The 23970-nt window shown below is 57.6% G+C and overlaps 1 protein-coding gene and 1 long non-coding RNA gene across 6 annotated transcripts in view; one reads left to right on the top strand and one right to left on the bottom strand.

Annotated features, from left to right (window-relative positions):
- Nucleotides 1-11282, top strand: part of GPR68 (G protein-coupled receptor 68) — a 29284-nt gene extending 18002 nt beyond the window's left edge. For 3 of the 5 annotated variants that reach the window (XM_017349478.3, XM_008272121.4, XM_002719600.5), the window contains exons 2-3: nucleotides 6471-6649; nucleotides 9038-11282. In XM_017349478.3, the coding sequence (XP_017204967.1) occupies nucleotides 9134-10261 (1128 nt within the window). In that variant the 5' untranslated portion in view covers nucleotides 6471-6649; nucleotides 9038-9133 and the 3' untranslated portion in view covers nucleotides 10262-11282. Of the gene's footprint in view, nucleotides 1-5125; nucleotides 5343-6470; nucleotides 6650-9037 lie in introns of those variants that run through there. The other 2 variants (XM_017349476.3, XM_017349479.3) reach the window with 2 other exon arrangements.
- On the bottom strand, nucleotides 912-23332 carry LOC127484617 (uncharacterized). Its single transcript, XR_007911706.2, has 6 exons — nucleotides 23030-23332; nucleotides 22483-22589; nucleotides 20589-20824; nucleotides 10576-10682; nucleotides 3641-4077; nucleotides 912-1499 (listed from the first exon to the last, which is right to left on the bottom strand). It is a non-coding gene; the product is annotated as an uncharacterized lncRNA (long non-coding RNA).
- Nucleotides 23333-23970: the final 638 nt, after the last annotated feature.

Here is a 23970-nt window from a genome sequence, read left to right as displayed (position 1 = left end):
TGTAAGCTGCAGCAACTGGTGTGGCCTCCCAGCTCCAGGGCAGCCCCACCTCATCAGCCCAGGTGACACTGAACTTGGAAACCGTTCCAAGGACTTTAGGAAAGAGAGTCTATTGTCTTTGTCTGTCGCAGTAGGGAGGCAACTTGGGGGGAGGCTGGAGACCAGGGAAGGAGGCAGCCGGATTCCCCAGCGTCCTCAGAGGGGGACCTCGACAGCTGCTGAACCCAGCGAGTCTAGAACACGAATCAGCCTTTTTTTTTTTTTTTTTTTTGACAGGCAGAGTGGACAGTGAGAGTGAGAGACAGAGAGAAAGGTCTTCCTTTTGCCGTTGGTTCACCCTCCAATGGCTGCCACGGCTGGCGCGCTGTGGCCGGCACACCGTGCTGATCCGAAGCCAGGAGCCAGGTGCTTCTCCTGGTCTCCCATGGGGTGCAGGGCCCAAGCACTTGGGCCATCCTCCGCTGCACTCCCTGGCCCCAGCAGAGAGCTAGACTGGAAGAGGGGCAACCGGGACAGAATCCGGCGCCCCGACCGGGACTAGAACCCGGGGTGCCGGCGCCGCAAGGCAGAGGATTAGTCTAGTGAGCCGCGGTGCCGGCTACGAATCAGCCTTTTTCAAAAACGTGTGGAGGCTTGGCCAGCGAAGGGAAGGGGAGCTGCGTCCACGGCCTCTGCGGGCTCCGTGCTCCTCTGAGCAGCCCTCGGCACCACTTGGGTTGCTGCTCTGTGCCAGCCCAAGTCCAGCCTCCAGGCACCCCCACCCTCCGACTTGGAAGGGGTGGGAGACTCCTCGCTGGCGTCAGAGCCCTTCCTTCCTGGCGGGGCTTCATCTCTCTTGGTCACAAAAGTCCTCCGGGACATCCTCGCCTATCAGCATCTGCAGGTCTGCTCCTAGGCGTTGCGTCTTGCTCCATTTCCTCGCTGGGTCACCGAGCATTGCTGTGAGTCTTTCCCTGGCGCTCTCTCCACTTTGGGAAGCCATGGGCTGGGTGCGTGGCAGCTTTTCCTCCGTGGGTGGTGAGGGAATGCCTGGCCCAAGAGAGCCGTCCCACAGGTGCAGGAGGCCAGCCCAGGGCTCAGGCTGGTGGCCGGCACAGTGGATCTGTGAGGTCCGGAGCTTGGCTAAGCCTGGAAGGGGACAGTTGTTGCTCAATGACAGTCACGATCAATGGGCCCAGCGTGCGCAATACAGGAAAAGCGCACCAGGCCAAGTGCCGCATCCTTCCCGCGGCATCCTGGGCAGCCGGTTCTTCTCTCCTGGCCTCCGCTCTTCCATCTGCAGAGTGGTGTTGAGAGGACGAGCACGTGGAAACGGACCTGGCCGGGGGGGCTCGCAGCCGACGCGGTTCAGTTCTGGCTTCCCACCACGTTTTTCCATTTAGACAACACGACAGCATCCACTGCGATGTTTGGCTTTTGAGGAAGACGGCGCCTTCCTGGCAAGGGTGGCCTCCACCTGCTGGTGCCTGGCCCCAGGGAGTGGTGGGACAGAGAGCTGGCTGCAGCGGGGAATGGGGGAAAGCAAGGCCCTGAGTGTCCCTCCCTCTCACTTTGTTATTTCTGTTCATGATGTCTCCACTGTCCTAACACCCAACCCCGAAACACCCCACCCACCCACCCTCCACTCACCCACCTACCCATGTAGTCACCCTGCCATCCTCTACTCACCCACCTACCCTCCACTCACCCACCTACCCATGTAGTCACCCACCCACCCTCCACTCACCCACTTATCCATGTAGTCACCCACCTACCCATGTAGTCACTCACCCACCCTCCACTCACCCACCCACCCTCTACTCACTCACCCACCCTCCGCTCACCCACCCACCCATGCACTCACCCACCCACCCTCCGCTCACCCACCCACCCATGCACTCACCCTCCCACCCTCCACTCACCCACCCACCCTCTGCTCACCCACCCACCCATGCACTCACCCTCTCATCCTCCACTCACCCACCTACCCTCCGCTCACCCACCCACCCATGTAGTCACCCACCTACCCTCCACTCACCCACCTATCCATGTAGTCACCCACCTACCCTCCACTCACCCACCTATCCATGTAGTCACCCACCTACCCATGTAGTCACCCACCTACCCATGTAGTCACTCACCCACCCTCCACTCACCCACTCACCCTCTACTCACCCACCCACCCTCCACTCATCCACCTATCCATGCACTCACCCACCCACCCTCCACTCACTTACCCACCCTCCACTCACCCACTCATCCTCCACTCACCCACCCACCCTCCACTCATCCACGCACCCATGCACTCACCTACCCACTCATACACTCACTCACCCATGCACCCACCCACCCTCCACTCACCCACCCACCCATGCACTCACCCACCCACACTCCACTCACCCACCCACCCATGCACTCACCCACCCACCCTCCACTCACCCACCCACTCATGCACTCACCCACCCACCCTCCACTCACCCACCCACTCTCCACTCACCCACCCACCCATGCACTCACCCACCCACCCTCCACTCACCCACCCATGCACTCACCTACCCACCCATGCACTCACCCACCCACTCTCCACTCACCCGCCCACCCTCCACTCACTCACCTACCCATGCACTCACCCACCCACTCTCCACTCACCCACCCACCCTCCACTCACCCACCTACCCATGCACTCACCTACCCTCCACTCACCCACCCACCCATGCACCCACCCACCCTCCATTCACCCACTCACCCTCCACTCACCCACCCTCCACTCACCCACCCACCCATGCACTCACCCACCCACTCTCCACTCACCCACCCACCCATGCACTCACCCACCCACCCTCCACTCACCCACCTATCCATCCACTCATCTGTCCACACGCTCCTCACCCATCTATCCATTTACACACCCCCTCATCTATTCATCTGCCCCCCAGCTACTTCTCCAGCCTTCCATTCATCCAGTAAGTATTTCTTTTGGGAGCCCCTGAGGACCAGGCTCTGAGGAAGCTCTCAGATTTGTCTCTGGCTGTGCCCTCGAATGAGGTCTAATCACTGTCAGTGCGTGCAGCTTCTGGCTGGCTGCTGTCTGGCCAGGCCCCCTCGCCCAGCCCCAGGCGCGCCGCGCTACTTTCAGTTCCCCAAAGGTGCCATCCTCCCCTCATGCCTTTTTGCCTGCTGCACACATTTTCCACAGGCAGAAACTCCCCTGCCTGGGAGGCGCTTCCTCCTCTGGGCTTCGCATCACGCCTCTCACTCAGGAGGGCCCTTCCTGACTGGCTGGGTCACCCCCCTGAAGTCCCGGGAAACCCTGGGCTCTCCGTAGCATTGCTTCACTTACCTTCTCTCCCCATCCGACTAAAAGCTACTTGGCACTAGGGGCCAGTGTGGAGTGAAACCCTTCCTTCCACATAACAGATTCTCAAGGAGTGGTGGTACATGGGTGACCGCATGGGTGCTGGATGAGCAAACGGCTGTAGACATGCCTGGAGTAAGGTCTGACTTGGTTCACTGTTTTAGGGGATGGTTTTGTGGGGAGCAAGATGAGACAGGAAGCCCGGCAGGAGGCTGTTACACTGACTTCTGGGGAGAACGTCCTGGTCAAGTCCATCTAGGGTGCTGGCGAGGGGGCTGAAGAGGAGGGGCTGGGTGTGGGGCATACCTAGGAGGGGTTGAAAATGACCCGAATCGGGAATTAGCTGGGTGCTGTGGATGGCAACGAGGGAGGAAGGTGAAGGTCAGCCACCCAACGTGATGACAGATGCCCCTTCCAAGAGCAGAGTGGTGGAGAGCGATGGGCCCAGCGTGGCCTCACGGAGCACGCCAGCTTCATGTCAGCTTCAGCCTGGGCGTCATCAGAGCGTAGAGGGGAACGGACCTGCGGAGGAGGTGCCATCCCACAGAGCGCATGGGGCGCGAAGAGTAAACCCACAGCTAATGTGTGGGAGAGATGCCCACGGGGTCACCTGTGCACACGGCAGTCTGGGGGCCACCCTGGTTTCCCTCTGGTGCCCACTGCTGGGAGTGTTGCGGTCATCCTGGGAGGGCTTGTCCAGCGCTGAGCAGGCTGCTTCCCCTCACTGGACCCCAGCGTCCCGCCTGTAAATGAGGACAATACAGAGGAAATGCTCTGTAACCCAAAAAGTATTTTGCAGATCAAAGGTGGGAGCCCTCGAACGAGGTCAGTCACTGTTTCTCGAAAGCCTGATTCAGTCTGTGGGCGGCACCCTGGCTCTGTCCAGACGCTCTGCTGGGTCTCAGGTGCCCCCGTGGCCACCTGTGCTCCCTCCCTCGGGAACACGTGCAGGACACATGCTCAGGGCCTGCACCCTGGACCCTGCAGACCCTCCTTGTGCCTTGCTATGCACAGTGCAGTCCACGGCCCAGCAGCACCCACCCCACCCAGGAGCTTGTTGGACATGGGCCCCATCTCAGACCCACTGAGTGCCACGCTCAGGAGGACGGGGCTCGGCTGTCTGTCTCGACCATCCCCCGGGGATTCTGATGCACCAAGTTCAAGAATTGCTGGCCAGCGCCATGGCTCACTAGGATAATCCTCCGCCTGCGGCGCTGGCACCCCGGGTTCTAGTCCCAGTTGGGGCGCCAGATTCTGTCCCGGTTGCTCCTCTTCTAGTATAGCTCTTTGCTGTGGCCCAGGAGTGCAGTGGAGGATGGCCCAAGTCCTTGGCCCTGCACCCGCATGGGAGACCAGGAGAAGCACCTGGCTCCTGGCTTCGGATCGGTGCAGTGCACCAGCCGTGGCGGCCATTTGGGGGGTGAACCAACAGAAGGAAGACCTTTCTCTCTGTCTCTCTCTCACTCTCTATAACTCTACCTGTCAAATAAATTTAAAAAAAAGAAAAGAAAAAAGAAAGAATTGCTGCTCTGGAGCCCAGCACCTTCTCTTTGCTGGCAAATGGACGTAGGGGTCTGTACATCTCATCTCCACCTAGTCAGCGTTTCCCCTCTGCCCTGCCAGCTCGGGTATTTCTGACTTCGTTGCCAGAATTAGCTTTGCTCTGGGCCCAAGAAAGAGGAAGCTACAAGCCGGTGCCACACCCCACCCCACACATCCGTCCCTTCAACCGCTGGCAAATAACAGGCTTGGGCTTGGTGGCTCTCGGGGGATTTCCGAAGCCTGACAGGACGTGTTTGCTAGGTGGCTTTGCTCGCTCTGGAGCCAGGGGCCCCTGCTTGTGTCTGGGCTTCAACTTCCTGTGGGAGCCTTTACGTGGACGTGCAGCACACGGGTGAATCCAGAGACGGGAACGGCGCGGGGCAGGTGCCGTCCCTGGGGACTGTCTGGGATTCCTGCTGCTGTGGGTGCCCCCGTCACCATGCCTGGTAAAGCCTCGGCTGCACAGGTGTGTCCTTGGGATGCAGGGTCGGGATGGCGGGCGAGAGGCAGGTGAGTGGGGCTCGGTTCCGACCCACCAGGTGGAGGGCAGATTTCGGGGTCACAGGCTCGGCTGCTCCTTCCTGTCTTCGTCTCATCACCGAATCATCTAAGGAGAGACGGACAAACGAGCTCCCCCGTGGGGATGTGAAGGGTGGTGGTTCTGAGAAGGGCAGAAACAGAGCTGCCCCCGAGCCGGCTGTTCCAATTCTGCGGACTTGGAGCACTTCAGCTGCTGGGAAATGAAATTAAGAGAAGGAGTGTTTCCCACAAACTCTTCGAAGCATGTTTGTACCCCTCCAAGAGCTGAAAGATGGCACTTGAACAGTACTCGGCACGTCTACGTTGGAGGCAGCATTACACGCACCAGCCCAAAAGGCGACATGACCCAAGCGTGCACTGAGAAATGAGTGGATAAACAAAGGATGGCCCCCGTGTGACGGAACCTCGCTCAGCTTTAATACCACAGGACGGGGCCGGCGCTGTAGCACAGTAGGTTAATTCTCCGCCTGCAGCGCCGGCATCCCATATGGGTGCTGGTTCTAGTCCCGGCTGTTCCTCTTCCAATCCAGCTCTCTGCTATGGCCTGGGAAAGCAGTGGAGGATGGCCCAAGTGCTTGGGCCCCTGCACCCACGTGGGAGACCTGGAGGAAGCTCCTGGCTCCTGGCTTTGGATCGGTGCAGCTCCAACCGTTGCAGCCATCTGGGGAGTGAACCAGTGGGTGGAAGACCTTTCTCTCTCTCTCTCTCTCTCTCTCTCTCTCTCTCTCTCCTCTGTCTGTAACTCCTCAAATTAATAAATACAATATTAAAAAAACCCACAGGACATTCTGCACATCTGCACCTTGAAGCCATGATGTTGAGTGAGCTAAGGCAGGCACAGACTAGGCACGCACTGCAGGATTTCCCGTACCTGAGGTCCCCGGAGAGAAAGGGGAACGGGGCTGGGGAGTCACTGTTCAGTGGGTGCAGGGCTTTAGCTCTGCAAGAGGAAGACTTCTGCTTGTTAGTGCATGGTGGGGATGGCTGAGCAGCAATGGGAACTGCCTGTCACAGGCCTGGCCTGGAAAAGGCTGACACGGACATTTTATGTTAGGTGTTTTCACCGTGATGACAACAGGTGCCCTCCTCCGCCACCATCGCTGATTCCAGGCCAGAGCCGTGCGAGGACCAGGGAGGTGAATCTGACCCGGCGGCGTTGTGTCTCCTGGGAAATCGAGGCTTGGGAGAAATCACTGGGATTGGCCCCCTTGGAAGGACCACAGCACAAAACAGGTAAGCAGCAGATCTGTGCTCAGTGTGTCGTCAAGGGAGTGCTTGGGGGAAAGGATAGAGAACCGAGGTTGACAGCGTGGGATCCAGGCGGGCGTGGGATCTGGGTGGGCGCAGTGCAGGGAGTGAAGCCGCTGCTTGGGGAGCCTGTATCCCATACTGGAGTGCTGGTTCCAGTCCCAGCTCCTCCACTTCCCATCCAGCCGCCGGAGAACGTACAACTTGGGTCCCTGCCACCCACAGGGAGACCTGGATAGAGTCCTGGGCTCCTGGCTTAGGCCTGGCCCAGTCCTCACTGTGTCGGGAATTTGGTGGTGGTGGTGGGGGTGAACCAGCAGATGGAAGATCTCTCTTTCTCTTGGCGTCTCTGCTTTTCAAATAAAATTAAAACAGATAAAAGCTCGGAAAGAAGAACACTGGCTTGGACAATGGCGTTTTCCCCGGCAGAGAAGTATTAGAGCAGCACACGCCTTTCGTTCTGGAGGCGGGATGAAAGCAAAACATTCTCTCTCCTCTCAAACATATTTGTGTATCTGGAACCTTCTTCCTTAAATTCTCAACAATATGGCCTGTCGCTCCCCCTCTTCGTGGAGGAACGACACAGGACCCTGCGTTGTTCTTTCGTCTGCTCGGCCCTCCCCGGGTTTGCTGCTGGTTCTTCCCGGGTTGGCTACCGTCCCTTCCACCTCCGTGGAAGGGCGGTTCCCCCTGCCACTTTCCCCACTTCCGCGGGGGAGCGGCACACCGCCGGCCGGCTCTCTCGGGGGCTGCACAGGTGTTCCTTCAGATAGATGTTCCTTGTGCATGTTGTCTCTCTCCTCCTTTATAGTCCTCTTCCACCAATCCCAACTCTGCTACCCACACGCCGAGTACGCTGCTCTCCTCCAATCAGGAGCAGGTCCTACAGTTTATTGGTTGAACTGGAGGCAGCTGTGTAGAAGCTGTTTCTCCCTTCTCAGCGCCATATTGTGGGAGAGCAGATGCATAGAATAAGTCTTAATTCCAGTAACTTAGTCTAGTCCGGGTTGCTCCCCACAGTGGCCTTTCACTGATTTGAGTACGATTTTATTTTATTTATCGATCGATTCGACAGGCACATAGATGGAGAGAGAGCACCCATCCTCTGCTGCACTCCCCAGTGCCTGCCATGGGACTCCCTCCAGGTCTCCCACGCGGCTGTCGGGAACCCACAGGGTCTGCTTCAGTGGGAAGCTGGAGCCGGGAGCTGGAGCTGGAAACCCAGGCTCTCCCCTAGGGGACACTGGTGCCTCAATGCCTAGGCTCCATGCCCACGCCAAGATTTCCATCTTCCTCCCCCTCTTCATCCTGTGCATTTGCACATCTGTCAGTTGACTCTGCCCTGACTGACCCCTGCAGTGTGTTTATCCCCATTGTACAGGTGAGCAAAATGAGGCTCAGACAAGGTCGGCAACTGGCACAGCGTGGTGCAGAGCCCTGTCCAGGCTCCATGGAGGGGCGGGGAGGAGGCGCCCATGGGCTGGTACCTGGTGGAAGCTTGGCTTTCTTTCTTTCTTTCTTTTTTTTTTTTTTTTTTGACAGGCAGAGTGGACAGTGAGAGAGAGAGACAGAGAGAAAGGTCTTCTTTTGCCGTTGGTTCACCCTCTAATGGCCGCCGCGGCTAGCATGCTGCAGCCGGTGCACTGCGCTGATCCGATGGCAGGAGCCAGGTGCTTCTCCTGGTCTCCCATGGGGTGCAGGGCCCAAGCACTTGGGCCATCCTCCACTGCACTCCCTGGCCATAGCAGAGAGCTGGCCTGGAAGAGGGGCAACCGGGACAGAATCCAGCGCCCCGACCGGGACTAGAACCCGGTGTGCTGGCCCCACAAGGCGGAGGATTAGCCTAGTGAGCCGCGGCGCCGGCCGGAAGCTTGGCTTTCATGTTTCTTGCTGGAACACTGTAGGCCACGAGCATGGTTGGGCCTCTCCTGCTGCTGTGGCCCCAGTGTCCTGTGAACAAGGGGGAAAATGGGACTGGTGCTTACTGCTGCAGACGAGGGTGGCTGGTGCCCTCGCTGTTGTGCGGGGTTGGAACCGGTCTTTGCCCCGAGCCTCCCATGGAGGAGCTGGGCGTAGGACGGGTTCATGCTCCTCAGAATCCTGGCCTTGCTGGCTGCACTGAGGGCCAGGGAAACAAACAGGGACAGGAGTTAGTAAGGGAAGCCAGGGAAGAGCGATGGGGAGACCCCAGCCAGAGCGCAGCGCCTCCATGTGTGGCCCAGACAGATGTTCTAGTGGAATGGGGGTTAGCTGGCAGGTAGATCTTCTAGAGTGAATGACCAAAGCGTTTAGAGCAGCGCCTGGCACGCCCAGCAGGTGCTGTACGCACGGCAGCCACTGTCATCCAAAGTCCTTCCCTCCTTTGATTGACAGGGGCTCACCCACCCAGTGAGGCACAGCCGTTGACACACCTTGGACCGCCTTGTCTGAGCAAGATGGCAGCGGAGCGCTGGCCCTGCCCTTGACCTCATGAAGGGGGAGGCCCCTCCAGGCCCAAAGATGGGGAACATCACCGCGGACAACTCCTCTCTGAGCTGCACCATCGACCACACCATCCACCAGACGCTGGCGCCGGTGGTCTACATCACGGTGCTGGTGGTGGGCTTCCCAGCCAACTGCCTGTCCCTCTACTTCGGCTACCTGCAGATCAAGGCCCGGAACGAGCTGGGCGTGTACCTGTGCAACCTGACCATGGCCGACCTCTTCTACATCTGCTCGCTGCCCTTCTGGCTGCAGTACGTGCTGCAGCACGACCACTGGGCGCACGGCGACCTGTCCTGCCAGGTGTGCGGCATCCTGCTCTACGAGAACATCTACATCAGCGTGGGCTTCCTCTGCTGCATCTCCATCGACCGCTACCTGGCCGTGGCCCACCCCTTCCGCTTCCACCAGTTCCGCACCCTGAAGGCGGCCGTGGGCGTCAGCGTGCTCATCTGGGCCAAGGAGCTGCTGACCAGCGTCTTCTTCCTCAGGCACCAGGAGGTCGTGGAGGACGAGGACCGGCACCGCGTCTGCTTCGAGCACTACCCCATCCAGGCCTGGCAGCGCGGCATCAACTACTACCGCTTCCTGGTAGGCTTCCTCTTCCCCATCTGCCTGCTGCTCGCGTCCTACCAGGGCATCCTGCGTGCCGTGCGCCGGAGCCACGGCACCCAGAAGAGCCGCAAGGACCAGATCCAGCGGCTGGTGCTCAGCACCGTGGTCATCTTCCTGGCCTGCTTCCTGCCCTACCACGTGCTGCTGGTCGTGCGCAGCGTCTGGGAGGCCAGCTGCGAGTTCGCCAAGGGCGTCTTCAATGCCTACCACTTCTCCCTCCTCCTCACCAGCTTCAACTGCGTCGCTGACCCCGTGCTCTACTGCTTCGTCAGCGAGACCACCCACAGGGACCTGGCCCGCCTCCGCGGAGCCTGCTTGGCTTTCCTCACCTGCGCCAGGACCGGCCGGGCCAGGGACGCCTACCCGCTGGGCGCCCCTGAGATCTCTGGGAAAAGCGGGGCCCAGGGCGAGGAGCCCGAGTTGCTGGCTAAGCTCCATCCAGCCTTCCACACCCCAAACTCGCCCGGAGTTGGGGGGTCTCCCCTGGGCAGTTTGGCCTAGCATGGACGCCTGGGGGACTTGGGTCCTGAGCCTGCTCCCAGCTGCCTCCTGCTTCGCCGTACATGGGGCCTCTTTCTGCTGGATGGGGCGGGGGAGGGGTCCCATGATGGACCTGGGCTGCAGCAAGGGCCCTTGGCTCCTGGAGGCTGCTCCAGCCTGCTCAGCCCAGAAGGACTGTTGTATGTGGGGGCCTCTGCTGCCAGGCTGGGGGCGCTGTGGGAGGGGGACTGTGAGCAGGAGGTTTGCAGAGCGCAGCTGGGCTGGGAGTGCCGAGTGTGAGGACAGGGGAGGGGAGGGGGTTTGTGGGTGCTCACCTGCCAGGGCTCTCCAGGGCCGCTACTGTCATGTATGATGCCTGTCCAGACGCGTCGCTGTCCCCTGACGATGGGACATGGGTGGCTAAAATGAGCCCTGCCACACCCTAGGATGGGTAGGGAAGATTGGGTGGGGACGAGGAGAGAGGAGGCACATGGGGAGTGACAGTGTCAGAGGCAGAGGTGGTGACTGGGCTCCCCAGGAGGATGTGTGGGGTCCTGGACAAAGTCGGCACTGAAGCCCAAGGAGTCCGGACTGGGGCCTGAAGCCTGTGTCTTTAACCAAGTTTGCCAATGGACACCTTCCACGAGCTTTTATCCATCTGCCCAGGAGCCAGGCCTAGGCAATGGGGAGCAGGGAGAGAGGTGGCTTAGTTCACGGTTCAAGCGCCAGGGGCAGGGCAGGCGTTTGGTGCAGGGTTAAGCCGCTGCTTGGGACGCCTGCGGCCCATGTTGGAGCGCCTGGGTTCCAGTCCCGGCGTTGCTTCTATCTTGCTGCTAATGTGCACCCTGGGAGACAGTGCGGTGGCTCAAGTACTTGGGTTCCTGCCACTCATGTGGGAGACGCAGGCTGAGCTCTGGGCTCCTGGCTTTGGCCTGGCCCAGCCCTGGCTCTTGTGGGCATTTGGGGAGTGAACCAGCAGATGGGAGGTCTCGATTGGTCTCTGTCTCTCTCTGCCTTTCAAATAAAATCAAAATAAATAAATATTTTAAAAATGCCAGAGTCTTCATGACATGGTATTCCGAGACACTGAGGCCAGGGCCATGTGCCACTGGCAATGTCCCTGCTCTGTCCCTCTGCCACACACACCAGGGAGTATCTGGCACAGTATTCTCCTAGAGTCCTCAGATGCAACCAGACCAACAGCGCTGATGCCTGCTCTGGTGTCTCGCAGTCCAAGGGCGCATTCTCCTGTAGCTTGCTCCTGTGGCCAGGGGAAGCGAGGCGCTGGCCCACCCTGCCCCTGTTCTGCATCCCTGGTCCTCTGCCCGACCTGCCACCCCACCTCCCTGGAGAGTGACTATGGGGTCCACTAGTATGCGGCCCAGGGCCTGACCACTACCTCTTGTTCCATCCTAGAAGGTCGAGTTTGGAGTTCATCTCCCCTGCAACTCGCAGTCTCAGCTGGCTGGGGAATCCCTCCCGTGCCCCAAACACACAGGTTTCTCCTGTTCGATTTTCAGGTTGGCTTCCTGCTCCCGGGGTGCCTGCCTCGCGAAAGGCTCTAGAGAGCAGCAGGGAGGCATCTGTGGGGTCCTTCAGCCTCATCCTACTTGTTCAATGCCTGATGACCACCCCGCTGGCTGGCGGAGCTGCCTGCCACTTCAGGAGACCTGCCGCCTTGGCAGAAACGCTAGCCCTGTGGACTCCCCGGGCAGCGGGCAGGGGCCACCTCCGACTTCCCTGGGCATGCCCTCAAAGCTCTGGGATTCAGCTCCCTCAGAACCAAGAGGTGAAGAGGGCTTAGTCCTGGGGAGGGGCAAGGTGCAGGACGTGGATACTGGCATCTGCAGAACATTCTAGAACCTGCTGAAGGAAGAACCAGGCAGAGAACCCCTTTCTTAACCTCCCTTCCCCCCTCTCCTTGTCTTCCAAGGGGTGGAGTCTTTTCCCTGTGTCTCAGCTTTCCCATCAGTAGTGTCCTGGGGAGCAGGTCCAGCCTAAATGTGCCCCAGGAAAGAGTGGGTCTGTGGCCCAGGGCTCCACCTGGCTCTGATGGGGCAGCCCCTGTCCCAGCTCCTCACCGAGGGCCTCCAATGACCGAACAAACTTCTCTTCCCTCTCTGGAGGAGAAAGTGACTGGGTCTGAAGATGGCAGAAATGGCCACACAACCAAAAGCCCACCCAGCTCCAGCCCAGGATCTTATGGGAGCAATAGCATGGGTTGGACGCTCTGTGCCTCCTCATTCTACAATAGTTCCTCTTGTTTTGACCTTAAACACCAGTGTTCCTGGGGTCTGGACTGGGATGAGCTGTGGGCAGTTCCATCTACTGGCAAGAGTGGTATTTTTGTATTGTCATTTCTACTCCAAGTATACTTGTGTTGGACCGTGCAGTGGATTGTATGTAGCATTCTTCAGTCTGCAAATAAAGCACCCAGCCACAGCAGGTGTGTGCTGCAGTCTTTATGGGTGAGGGGTTCTTCTGGCACAGGGGAATCCTGAGGTCCTGGAAACACAGAGAGGAGTCAGAAGGCCCTGAGAGTGACCTTCTGGGAGATTTGCCCTTGATCGTCCACTAAGTGGCCAAGGACAGAGCCCCCAGGTGACGTGGGTCCTTCTCCCTTCCTCTTGCAATTCACAATGTCAGTTCTTCAGCATGAAGTTGCAAATGCACTCTGGGGCTTCAGCTGGCCACCTCCCTTTTGAGGTCAGAGCCTCACCGCGCCCACTGTCCTTGGCCACGTGGCTGCTCCCCACAGCCAAGGAGAGCTGGGTCAGACCAGAGGACGTTCCCCAAGCAGAAGGGCCTGTTGACTCCGTCTCCGTGGAGGCTCGATGACCGGGCTTGTCTGGGGGAAGCCAGCGTTTGCTGCCTGGGCTCTTGAGGCAGGAACATCTTCCCGATAGTGGCGGACTCTGTGTTTATGGCTAAGGATTAACCGCATCCTATCAAAATGTAAATTTGGTTTTGGCCACTTAATCCCACTCTGGGTGAGGCTCCTGATGTCCTGGAATGTTCCGGAAGAAGGGGTCCTTCTTCCAAACAGACTGAGGAAGGACGTTATGGGGATGATGACTCTCTCTCCTGAGGGATGGGGGGAGAAAAGGCCCATCTGGCTGGGGCTGAGGTGGCAGAAGCCGTTAGGATTCCTTTCTTGTTCACCAAGGTTGCTTAGCAAGAGGAGAGCCCAGCTCATCTTCCTGTTTACACACACTGGCCTGTGGGTTGGCCAGACAAGAGGGGGAGACGTTTCCAGCACAGACTACATCCCCATCTGCTGTTTCCTTGGGATGGCAAAACCGAAACAACTAGAATCTGACCTTCCTGCCTCAACGGTTTCTCTGAAGACCTCCCTTCGTGTGGCTGGGGGTCCTGCTGCTTCCCTTCCTGGGAGTCCTCTTGGGCGGGATGGTGATCTTAGAATGCATCCAGAGGTCTCAGTGGTGCCCAGCGCTCTGGGGAGTGGTGCGGTTTCCATCCCAGTTGCTCTAATTCAATGACTCTCAGCAAACATGGCTGCATTGCACGTCAGATGTCAGTGTTAGAATGTCCCTACATCCAGCTGTCCACGAAGCCTCCCTGCAAAAGCCTCACAAAGGACAGTTCAGTCTCCATGAAAACCAGCAGTGACGGTTACCTCCCTGATGGCCAAGACAAGTCATCCAGGGCTGGGCAGAACGTTCCCATGGAGATGCTGCCTGGGATGCCTGCGTCCCACATCGGAGTGCCTGGATTTGAGTCCTGGCTTACTTCCGATTCCAGCTTCCTGCTGATATGCACTTTGGGAGGCAGCGGTGGAGGCTCAAGTCCCTCTAAGGAGCCACTTGACCCACTGGCCTTAGTGGTGGCTGCTGGAGCCACCTGGCTCGTGAGGGTGCTGTACTTGAAGACAACTCTCAGATCCCACTTCTCAGTGTTAGGCCTCCCACAGCGACTTAGGCAAGGCTGGTGGTACCGCAGCAACAGATAAACCTCCCAAAGCACAGTGCCTTCCAACAGTCACAGTTGATCTCTTGTTCAGGCCAAGTTCAACGCCAGGCTGCTTTCTTACAAGGCTTTTCCCAGGTGACAGCACTGATCGCAGACCGTTCCATCGTCATGGGATCGTCCCTTCCCACCCACACCGGTAGGGGAAGCAGCACACGGGGCTTACGCCCTAGCCTGGGAGAGGTACACCTTCCTGCTACTCACTCCGTTGGCCAGATGCAGGCTTGTGCCTCAGCCTAACCACAAGGAGGCTGGGAATCATAGTTTTCCTCCGTGTACACGTGAGACGGCCAATCTGGTGAGCACTAGGCCAGTCGTGGGCCCCCTCCACGTGACGGGCTGCAAGCTCTCTCCTTCCTCTGCCTTTATCTGAACAAATCCACTTCAGTGTGATGCCCGGTCAGAAGTGAGACTGCGTCTGCCTGCCCCGAGGAGAAAGGGACCACTCTCCTCCCTGCTTCTTCCCGTCAGCCCAGCACATCACAGTGCTGACGTCCGTGCAATTTACGTGACTGCCTGGTAAGCCGCATCCTCTCCCTCCCGCCCAGACTTGACTGTGGGACCAGCAGGAGCCATGGAGAATAGGCAGAAGGGACGAGGGTACTTCATAAAGTTTGGGGCTGGTGTGGTGGCTGTGGGTTTAGATGCAGCCTGTGGCACCAGCATCCCCTGTTGGAGTGCTGATTCCAGTGCCGGCTGCCCTGCTTCCTGTCCGGCTTCCGGGAGGGCAGCAGGTGATGGCTCAAGTCCTTGGTCCCCTGCCACCATGTGGAAGATCCAGATAGAGTTCCTGGCTCCTGGCTTTGGCCTGGCTAGAAAGGGACCATGTGGGGAGTGAACCAACGGATGGAGGAGCCACTGTCTCTCCTGCTCTCTGTCCTCTGCCTTTCAAACAAACAGATATTTTTAAAGTATTCATGGAAATATAGAATTAAGTTATTTTTTGTGCATACAATTTTGAAATGCATGCATCTAAGATGTCGCTCCCCCTCTTCATGGAGGAACGACACTAAACCCTGCCTAGGCTTCATATCCGAGTCACGGCACCATTATGTCACTCCCCGTCTTCGTGGGGGAACGACACAGGACCCTGCGCTGTTCTTTCGTCTGCTCGGCCCTCCCCGGGTTTGCTGCTGGTTCTTCCCGGGTTGGCTACCGACCCTTCCACCTCCGTGGAAGGGCGGTTCCCCCTGCCACTTTCCCCACTTCCGCGGGGGGAGCGGCATACCGCTGGCCGGCTCTCTTGGGGGCTGCACAGGTGTTCCTTCAGATGTTCCCCTTAGATGTTCCTGGTGCATGTTGTCTCTCTCCTCCTTTATAGTCCTCTTCCACCAATCCCAACTCTGCTGCCCACACGCCGAGTACGCTGCTCTCCTCCAATCCGGAGCAGGTCCTACAGTTTATTGGTTGAACTGGAGGCAGCTGTGTAGAAGCTGTTTCCTCCTCTCCCAGCGCCATATTGTGGGAGAGCAGATGCATAGAATAAGTCTTAATTCCAGTAACTTAGTCTAGTCCGAGTTGCTCCCAGTTGCTCCCCACATAAGAACTCTTCAAAAATTCATGAAACGTATATTAGGAAAAAACTATGCATGAGTTTAAATATTTTTTACACCAAAATAAACTTACCTTTTAATTCCATTTTGCAAAAACTATGAGAGAGATAGAGGAAGCAACAGAGAGAGAAAGTGAGCTCCCATCAGCCAGCTCACTACCCAAGTGCCCCAAATGGCTGGGGCTAGGCCAGTGCCAGAGCCAGGAGCTGGGACTTCAACCCAGTCCTCCGCTGGTGTGGCAGGAACCCAATCACTTGAGCCATCGCTGCTGCCTCCCAGGGCCTGCACTGGTGGAAACCCGAGTCAGGAGCTGGAGCCAGGACTCGAACCCAGGCCCTGCAATATGGGGTGCGGGTATCTTAACTGCTCCCCATGGGCTGTGTGAAGCACCCTAGTAGTGAGTGCAGTGGGCTGGGCCAGGTTGAGGTTGGGTGTCGGCGGGGCAAACGGGGCCTCCCTGGAACCCCAGTGCTGAGTGGGGGACCACTTAGCCAGAGGACACGCAGGCAGCTGAGGAGCCCTGACCCCCTCAGCCACCTTGCTTGCAGTGCCAGTGCGGCACATGCCACCACCGTGGGCCCCGAGTCTCCAGCCTGCCTTTGAGGCGCCAAGAGCTCTGCACACCAGGACTCCCTTTCCCCGACGTTCCCCTAAGTGCTCCCGTGGGCACCATCCAGCGCCGGCTGACCCATCTCTCACCCCGGGTCGTCCCATCCTCTCCCGCAGGTCATCTCCTGCCCCCGGTCACCATGTCACCCCAGACAGGGACACGGGGCCTTTCCCTGTGCACAGTCGAAGCCAGGGAGAGTCTGGGGGATGGGAAAGCATCAGAGCTGGGCCCTGGAAATCAGAGCGCAGGGGTGCATGGCCTGGGCCCTGGTGAGAGCTCTTCTCCTGAGGCTCCCTCACCCCTGTGCCCCTGCTGCAGGGCCCCGGGCCTGCCTCTCCCTGCAGGGGGCCGTCCGATGCTCCCCCCAGGATCAAGGCCTCTGTCCTCAACCTTCTCGGGGCTCCACTTAGACCTCAGCCTCTTTCCCAAACAACTGAATCACCTCCCCACCGGCTCTGCCCACGGTGAAGATAAGCCATTACACGGCTGTGCCTCGGACTTCTGCAGGCCAGAGTAGAATGTCATGGTTCCTGTTGCAACACTGAGGGCCTATGAGCATCTGCCCCAAACATGAGTCAGCCAGTGCCGCAGCTTGCCCACAGTGATTCTTCTCTCCTCTGGCCATCACGGTTTCCAAAACCTCTCACTCGGAGGCCTGCACCCCATGGGGCTGTGCAGTCCCAAATCAGAGACAGACCCGGCGGGGCTGCTGCAGAGCTGGGGTGACTGGGTGCTCATGTCCAGGGTGCTTCAGAGCCAAGGCCACAGCGGCACAGACGAGGTCCTCGCATGTGGGGCCGTGCGGCGAGAGCCGGAGGGGAACCTCAGAAGCATTTTCCTGGAAACGCCTGCTGAACACCCAGTGGTGCACTCATTCCTCTAGCAGGTGCTGCTGCTTCGCAAGGAACGCCGCCATGTAGCGTCAAACGGGACGGGCATTTGGGACACCTGCCTCCCTTATCAGAGTGCCTGGGGTTGAGTCCTGCCTCCATTTGAACCTAAGTTTTTTTTTTTTTTTGACAGGCAGAGTGGACAGTGAGAGAGAGAGAGAGACAGAGAGAAAGGTCTTACTTTTGCCGTTGGTTCACCCTCCAATGGCCGCCGCGGCCGGCACGCTGCAGCCGGCGCATCGCGCTGATCTGAAGCCAGGAGCCAGGTGCTTCTCCTGGTCTCCCATGCAGGTACAGAGCCCAAGCACTTGGGCCATCCTCCACTGCACTCTGGGGCCACAGCAGAGAGCTGGACTGGAAGAGGAGCGACCGGGACAGAATCTGGCGCCCTGACCGGGACTAGAACCTGGTGTGCCGGCACCGCAGGCGGAGGATTAGCCTATTGAGCTGCGGCACCGGCCTCTAACTTAAGTTTTAAACAATTTTTAAATTTATTTAAGGTCAACAAATCTCATGTATTTCATATATAAAGATTTAGGAGCAAAGTGATACTTCCCACCCTACCCTCCCTCCTGCCTTTCTTTTACTTTACAGTGATATACTTACAGTTTATTTTATGGTCATAAGATGAACCCCCATCAGTAAGGAATTCAACAAAAGGAAAGAAAAAAAGCCCTGTTCCACAACAGTAGAGACAAGAGTTGTAAAAATTAATCAATTCTCGGGGCCCGTGCTGTGGCTTAGCAGGTAAAGCTGCCACCTGCAGTGCCGGCATCCCATATGGACTCTGGTTTGAGTCTCAGCTGCTCCACTTCCAGTCCAGCTCTCTGCTGTGGCCTGGGAAAGCAGTAGAAGGTGGCCCAAGTCCTTGGGCCCCTGCACCCGCAGGGAGACCAGGAAGAAGCTCCTGGCTCCTGGCTTCGGATCAGCTCAGCTCCAGCCATTGTGGCCAATTGAGGAGTAAACCATCAGATGCAAAACTTCTCTCTCTCTGTGTGTGTCTCTCCTTCTCTCTCTGTGTAACTCTTTCAAATAAATAAATAAATCTTGTAAAAAAAATCAATTCTCAAAATGTTGATTTTGCTAATATACATTAATTTTTTGTACTCTGTTAGCACAGATCAGGGAAAACACGGTATTTGAGCTGCTCAGGATCGCTAGCCATCAGGGAAACGCAAATCAAAACCACGATGCGGTGTCACCTCACCCCAGTCAGAATCTCAGGCAGAACCTCCATGCTTATTGCCGCTCAGTTCACAATAGTCCAGACATGGAATCAACCCACGTGTCCATCAACTGATCACCGGATGAAAACGCGGCCTACACAAACCACGGAGTGCTGCCCAGCCGTAAAACAGCGAAATCCTGTCTTTCTCAACCAAATGGAGGCAGCTGGCTCCACTCTTGAGTGCAGCTTGCTGCTAATGCACATTTTGGGAGGCAGCAGGTGATGACTCAGTCGGCTGGGTCCCTGCCACCCCTGTGGGGGACCTGGATGGAGTTCCTGGCTCCTGATTCTGCTTTGGCCCAGCCCTGGCTGTCGTGGTTACATGAGACATGAACCAGCTCATGAGAGAGAGTCTGTCTCTCTTCCTCTGCCTTTAAAATAAATAAAAAGTAAAATATAATCAACTCAGACATTCTAAGGAAATAAAATACAACTAAGTAGGCACCACAAACACCAGGGGCCCAGCTGGGGAGCCACACGGCGCCATCTTGGTGAGTCACTGGCCCTCGGCGGTGTGCAGCCCAAGACGCGGCCTGGTGCCCTGTGTCGTGTGCCACAGGTTTGGCCAGTGCCGCGGTTTCTGCTTTGCTGGGAAACTCTCAGTGGGAGGTTGTGAAGGAGACCAGGGGGAGCTGACCAGAGCTGACCTGGAGGCCTCGGTGTGGGGCCTGGACCACCTGCGGACAGGGTGGGGCTGCCTCCGAGGGAGGCCAGAGGGGTCTGGCTGGGTGGGTGGGGGGTGAGACGGTGGGGAGGGCGTGGAAGCTGCGCTGGCGGGGAGCATGATCAACGTGAGGTTCTGCAAGGATCTCTCTCGTGCCTACGCTAATGGAGCAGGGCTTGGAAAGAACGCGTCTCCGAGGTTTAAGTGTGGTGCAGGCAAGCCTTCTGCAAAGCCCCTGGGCTGCACAAATGCATGTACCCGCCTGTCCTTCTGCCTGTCGTAACTAGCCTGGGTGACGCTTGCCCCAGTGCTCTGCCTCACAGCTGTCAAAGTGTTTAAAACGTTATTTACTCGTGTATTCTTATTGTATTTGAAACACAGAGAGACACTTCCACCTGCTGGTTCACTTCTCAAGTGTCTGCAACAGCCAGGGCTGGGCCAGGCCAAAGCCAGGAGCCAGCATTCAGCCAGGGTCTCCCAGGTGGGTAGCAGAGGTGCAAGTCCTCAAGCCATCACCTGCTGCCTCGCAGCGTGTGGACTAGCGGGAAGCAGGGCTGCAAGTGTTAGGTAGGAAGTCAGATATGAGCTTGTGTGTGTGACAAAGGCCTAAGGAGCTGACATCCACATCCGCATCTCAAAGTCATCCAGATAACCTTCCAGGTGCAGCCCGTATCTGCACTTCAAACGCCCTGTTCCTCCTACCCGATAACCATCCTTCCTCTAAGGTGGAGCAAGGCCAGCCAGGCTTCCCCCTGCCTGATAACTTCAGGGGGAATACTCAGAAAGGAATTTTTAGTATTTAATCCAAAAAGTCCTTTGTTCCAGGAGAAGAGGCAGGAAGGCAGGACCCATCCCCTTAAAAACCCCCGGCCTCAACTGAACAGTGCGTTCAGCCCTCTGCCTCTCTGCTGAGCCACCTGTCTGGCCTGCCCAGGTGTACTCTCTCCACTCAACCATGTAACCTCGCTCTCCCCCAGTCTGAGCGACTGGGCGCTCTCTCTCAGGTTCTGTCTGGGGAGGTGCCCATCCGTTCTTACGGATGTCCCTGACCTAATAAACCTTGCTATTTGCTTTCCACTTACTCTCTGTCTCACACCTGAATTCTTTCTTGTGTGAAGACAAGGACCCTTATAGTTCTACAGTAACAGAAGCAGAGGAGCCAGCCCTCAAACCAGGTCCTCCCATATGGGATGCCAGCCTGCCAAGCTGTGACCTTATCACTGTGCCAGACACCATACGATTCTCAAAGCCAACCACAGGGGCACCAGAAGCCAAGGTGAAAGAGATGCCTGCAGCCCCTTAGGAATAAGACTTGAAGCCCAGAGAAGTGGCTTTGGTCCCCATCATCGGCGCCACCCCTCCAGGAAGTGGGTGTGCAGAGGGAGAGGTGCCTGCTCACCTGGGGCCGGGGTTTACCTGCAAGATTGCTGTGGGGTGAAGCTGGGGCCCTGGGCAAACTCCTCCCCAGGCTCAGGCCTGGCCAGCAGGCAGGACCTGGACACACATGACACGGGTGCTCACATGCATCCCAAGGTGCCTCCATCAGGCTCTGGATCCCTTCACTGTGGGTGCCCGTCCACCCTCATGTCCACCGCACCCGCGGCTCCACTCAGGACTGTGGGCTGTCCCTGGATGCCCAGAGGTTTTTCTTCCTGGAAAAAATGGGGCAGAGGTGGGGGCTGGTACCGTGGCTCACTTGGTTAATCCTCTGCCTGCGGCGCTGGCATCCCATATGGGTACCGGGTTCTAGTCCTGGTTGCTCCTCTTCCAGTCCAGCTCTCTGCTGTGGCCAGAGAAGGCAGTGGATGATGGCCCAGGTGCTTGGGCCCTGCACCCGCATGGGAGACCAGGAGGAAGCACCTGGCTCCTGGCTTTGGATCAGCGAAGGGCGCCAGCCGTGGCGGCCATTTAGGGAGTGAACCAACAGAAGGAAGACCTTTCTCTCTGTCTCTCATTGTCTATAACTCTACCTGTCAAATAAATTAAAAAAAAAAAAAGAGCTGTGAAGACAGAGCCCAGCCTGATGCCGCAGTCCAGGGTGCACCTAGCTGTGAGATCAGGCGGACCTGCCTTTGTCTTTGCTGGCAGGGTTTCTTTAACTCTGCACCTCAGTGTCCTCCTGTGTAAAGTGGGGGCGTTGCTGACAACAGTAGAAACACTTCCTTCAGAGGGTCGTAGTGAGGATTAAGTGAGATAATGCAATGAAAGCACCCAGCATGGCCCGTGGCACATAGCGGTGCTCACCAAAGGAGGCTCGTTATCAGCGGCAGGGCTGGGGCCTCTGGCCTTCAGCTCAGAGCTTTCTGCCTTTGATTCATTTGCTGGCTTACAAAGAGAGCGGGCGGGCCTTTGGCACCATGGTTAGGATGCTCCTTAGGATGCCTCCGTCCCACATCAGAGGGCCTGGGTTCAACTCCTGGCTCTGCTCCCAATTCCAGCTTCCTGCTAATGCAGACCTTGGGAAGCAGCAGTGATGGCTTAAGTAATTGGGGCCGTGCCACTCACGAGGGAGACCTCGATGGAGCTCCTGGCTCCTGGCTTTGGCCCAGCCCAGTCCTGGCCATTGCACACATTTGGGGAAATGAACCAGCAATGGGAGATCTCTTCTGTCTGCTTCTTGAATAAACAGAATAAATTAATTCAAAAAAATGGTTTGATCCCTCCATTCCCTCTCCATCCACAAATAAGATTCCAAAGAACCACTTCTCGAAGCCACTAATGCATCTGTTCTTGGATGATGTCCTCTGAGGAAGGTGGGACTTAGGCACCAGGCAAGAGGTAGAAGTCGTACAAATCTACCTCCTGCTCAGCCAAGGCGGGAGGTGAGAGGACGAGGCCATGGGGATCCAGAGCAGGAAGTCAGGGCAGCTGTGAGAAGGCATCGGCTTTACTGAGCACCTGCTCTATGGCAGGCCCTGGCCCTGGGATGCAGTGGTGGGCGTGGCTCTGTCCCTGCCCTGAGAGTGGTCCCAGACCAGCTGAGCAATGAAGATCTCACAGTACGTGGGGGTTACAGCAGAGTGGGGCCACCCAGCCCCATTTACTGGGGGGGGGTGCTCATGGAAGGTGTTTGGGAAGAACGGTGCTAGGGTTCCCTGAAACTTGGTGCTGAAGCTGCAGCTGGAGATGTGCTGGTATTTGACACAGGGGCCTTTGGGACACAAACAGGTGGGGATGAGGCGTGAGGGTGGGTCCCTGTAACGGAATTAGTGCCCTGGGAAGCGGCTGAACAGGGGTCAGAGCTCCGTCTCTCTCCTCCGTGTGAGGACATGGCGAGAAGGCAGCCACTGCATCCATGAGGAGAGCTCACCTTGAACTTGGATTTCCTCACTTCCACTTGGACTTGGAGCGCTCAAAGCCCCTGGGATGGGAGGAAGCCACCCTTCTGCGGTGCTCTGTTGGCAGCAGCCTGAGCTCCTAGGATCAGAGAGGATGAAAGAGCAGGAACGAGCCGGGCAAGGGCCCTTGAGGGCGTCCAGTGAAAGCTTTTCAAAGTAATGGGGCCTGGGAGCCTGCATTTCATCTCCCTCCTGCCTGGGGGCTGAGGCGGAAATCCCACTTTCCCCTTCCCCAGGGCTGCCCAGCCCAGGGAGGCATTTCCTGCCTTTGTTCCCCCACTCCTCTTCCCTGTTGCTCATATCCTCCCTTTATGGGGGAGGGGTGTGTCCTCCCAGCGCCGGCCTGCCCTGGTCTCTGTAGTCCCTCTGGTCCCAGCTAGGGCCCTAGGGTCCTTGTGAGGTGTGGGATCAGCCAACTGGGGAGGAGCCAGCTGGCACCAGGCCTATAAGAGCTCCAGGGCCACAGCTGGGCCAGAGCTATCCCTCAAGTGTCCAGGAATCACTGAGTGACCACTCTACCTTCTACGAGGCCATGGAGGTGGTGGCGGTGGGAGGACATGGACCTGTTAGCAGCTGGAGGCTGCCGGGCTGCCCAGCAGACAGTGGGGGCAGGCGAGGAGGCACAGAGGACAGGGCGGAGCCTTCAGTCATTGTGTGGCAGGCAGAGCGGCCCCAGGGTGCCTCAGAGGCTGAGTGTGGGGGCTTTTTGTAAGCTCACACTGGGAGTGAAGTAGGCAAGCATACAGGTTACAATCCATTAGGTTTGTGAGCTGGAAGACCACGCCTTCACCACGCCCCTGTGTGACCTCATCCCCCTACCTGGCCACACCTGGGTGTCTACCAGCCAATCAGGTTAATTAACCACTCCCCTTTGGAAGTGGGTTAAAAGCCTAGGACACAGTGTGTCCCAGTCCTCTTCTTCCCTGGCCTCTTGCCAGGAGGGGGCTTGCAGTAGCTCTGTGCCTCCAGGGCACATGGCCATCGGGCCACCTGCCCTAGGCTTCCTGGCCTAGATACTCTTCCATGTGGCTGGTTTCTGGTGCTTGGTATGAACCCAGAATTACCTCTCTCTCTCTTAATAAAGCTCTCACTCTCCTTTGCATCTTTTGCACTAAATCAAAGCCTATAATGTACCATGCTGCCTCGTTTATCTGTGCCGGTATTTAGAATTCTTCTCTAAATATTAGGCAAGAATGCTCTTGGGCTTATTAATATTGGGGATTTATTAATAAGCATATGGTGAAATCATATGGCACCCCAAATTCCGGTAGCATATGTGGCACCCCAGATGGCGCTTCTTGGGAACTTTAAGGGGCCACATTTTTGTATAAATTTTAGGGGGCCATCTCCAGTTTCAGGAGCAGGCCAGGGAGGGGGTCACTGTTCAGGGCGGGTGGGGTAAACAGCCTCTCATGGGCTTGGTAAAGCCCCTCTCACTTGGTAAAGCCCCCTCCTGCAAT

The sequence above is a fragment of the Oryctolagus cuniculus genome, chromosome 20 (genome assembly GCF_964237555.1).
Source record: "Oryctolagus cuniculus chromosome 20, mOryCun1.1, whole genome shotgun sequence".
NCBI lineage: Eukaryota > Metazoa > Chordata > Mammalia > Lagomorpha > Leporidae > Oryctolagus > Oryctolagus cuniculus.
The sequence above is the reverse complement of the archived record's forward strand: the minus strand, read 5'-3'. Positions and strand labels throughout refer to the sequence as shown.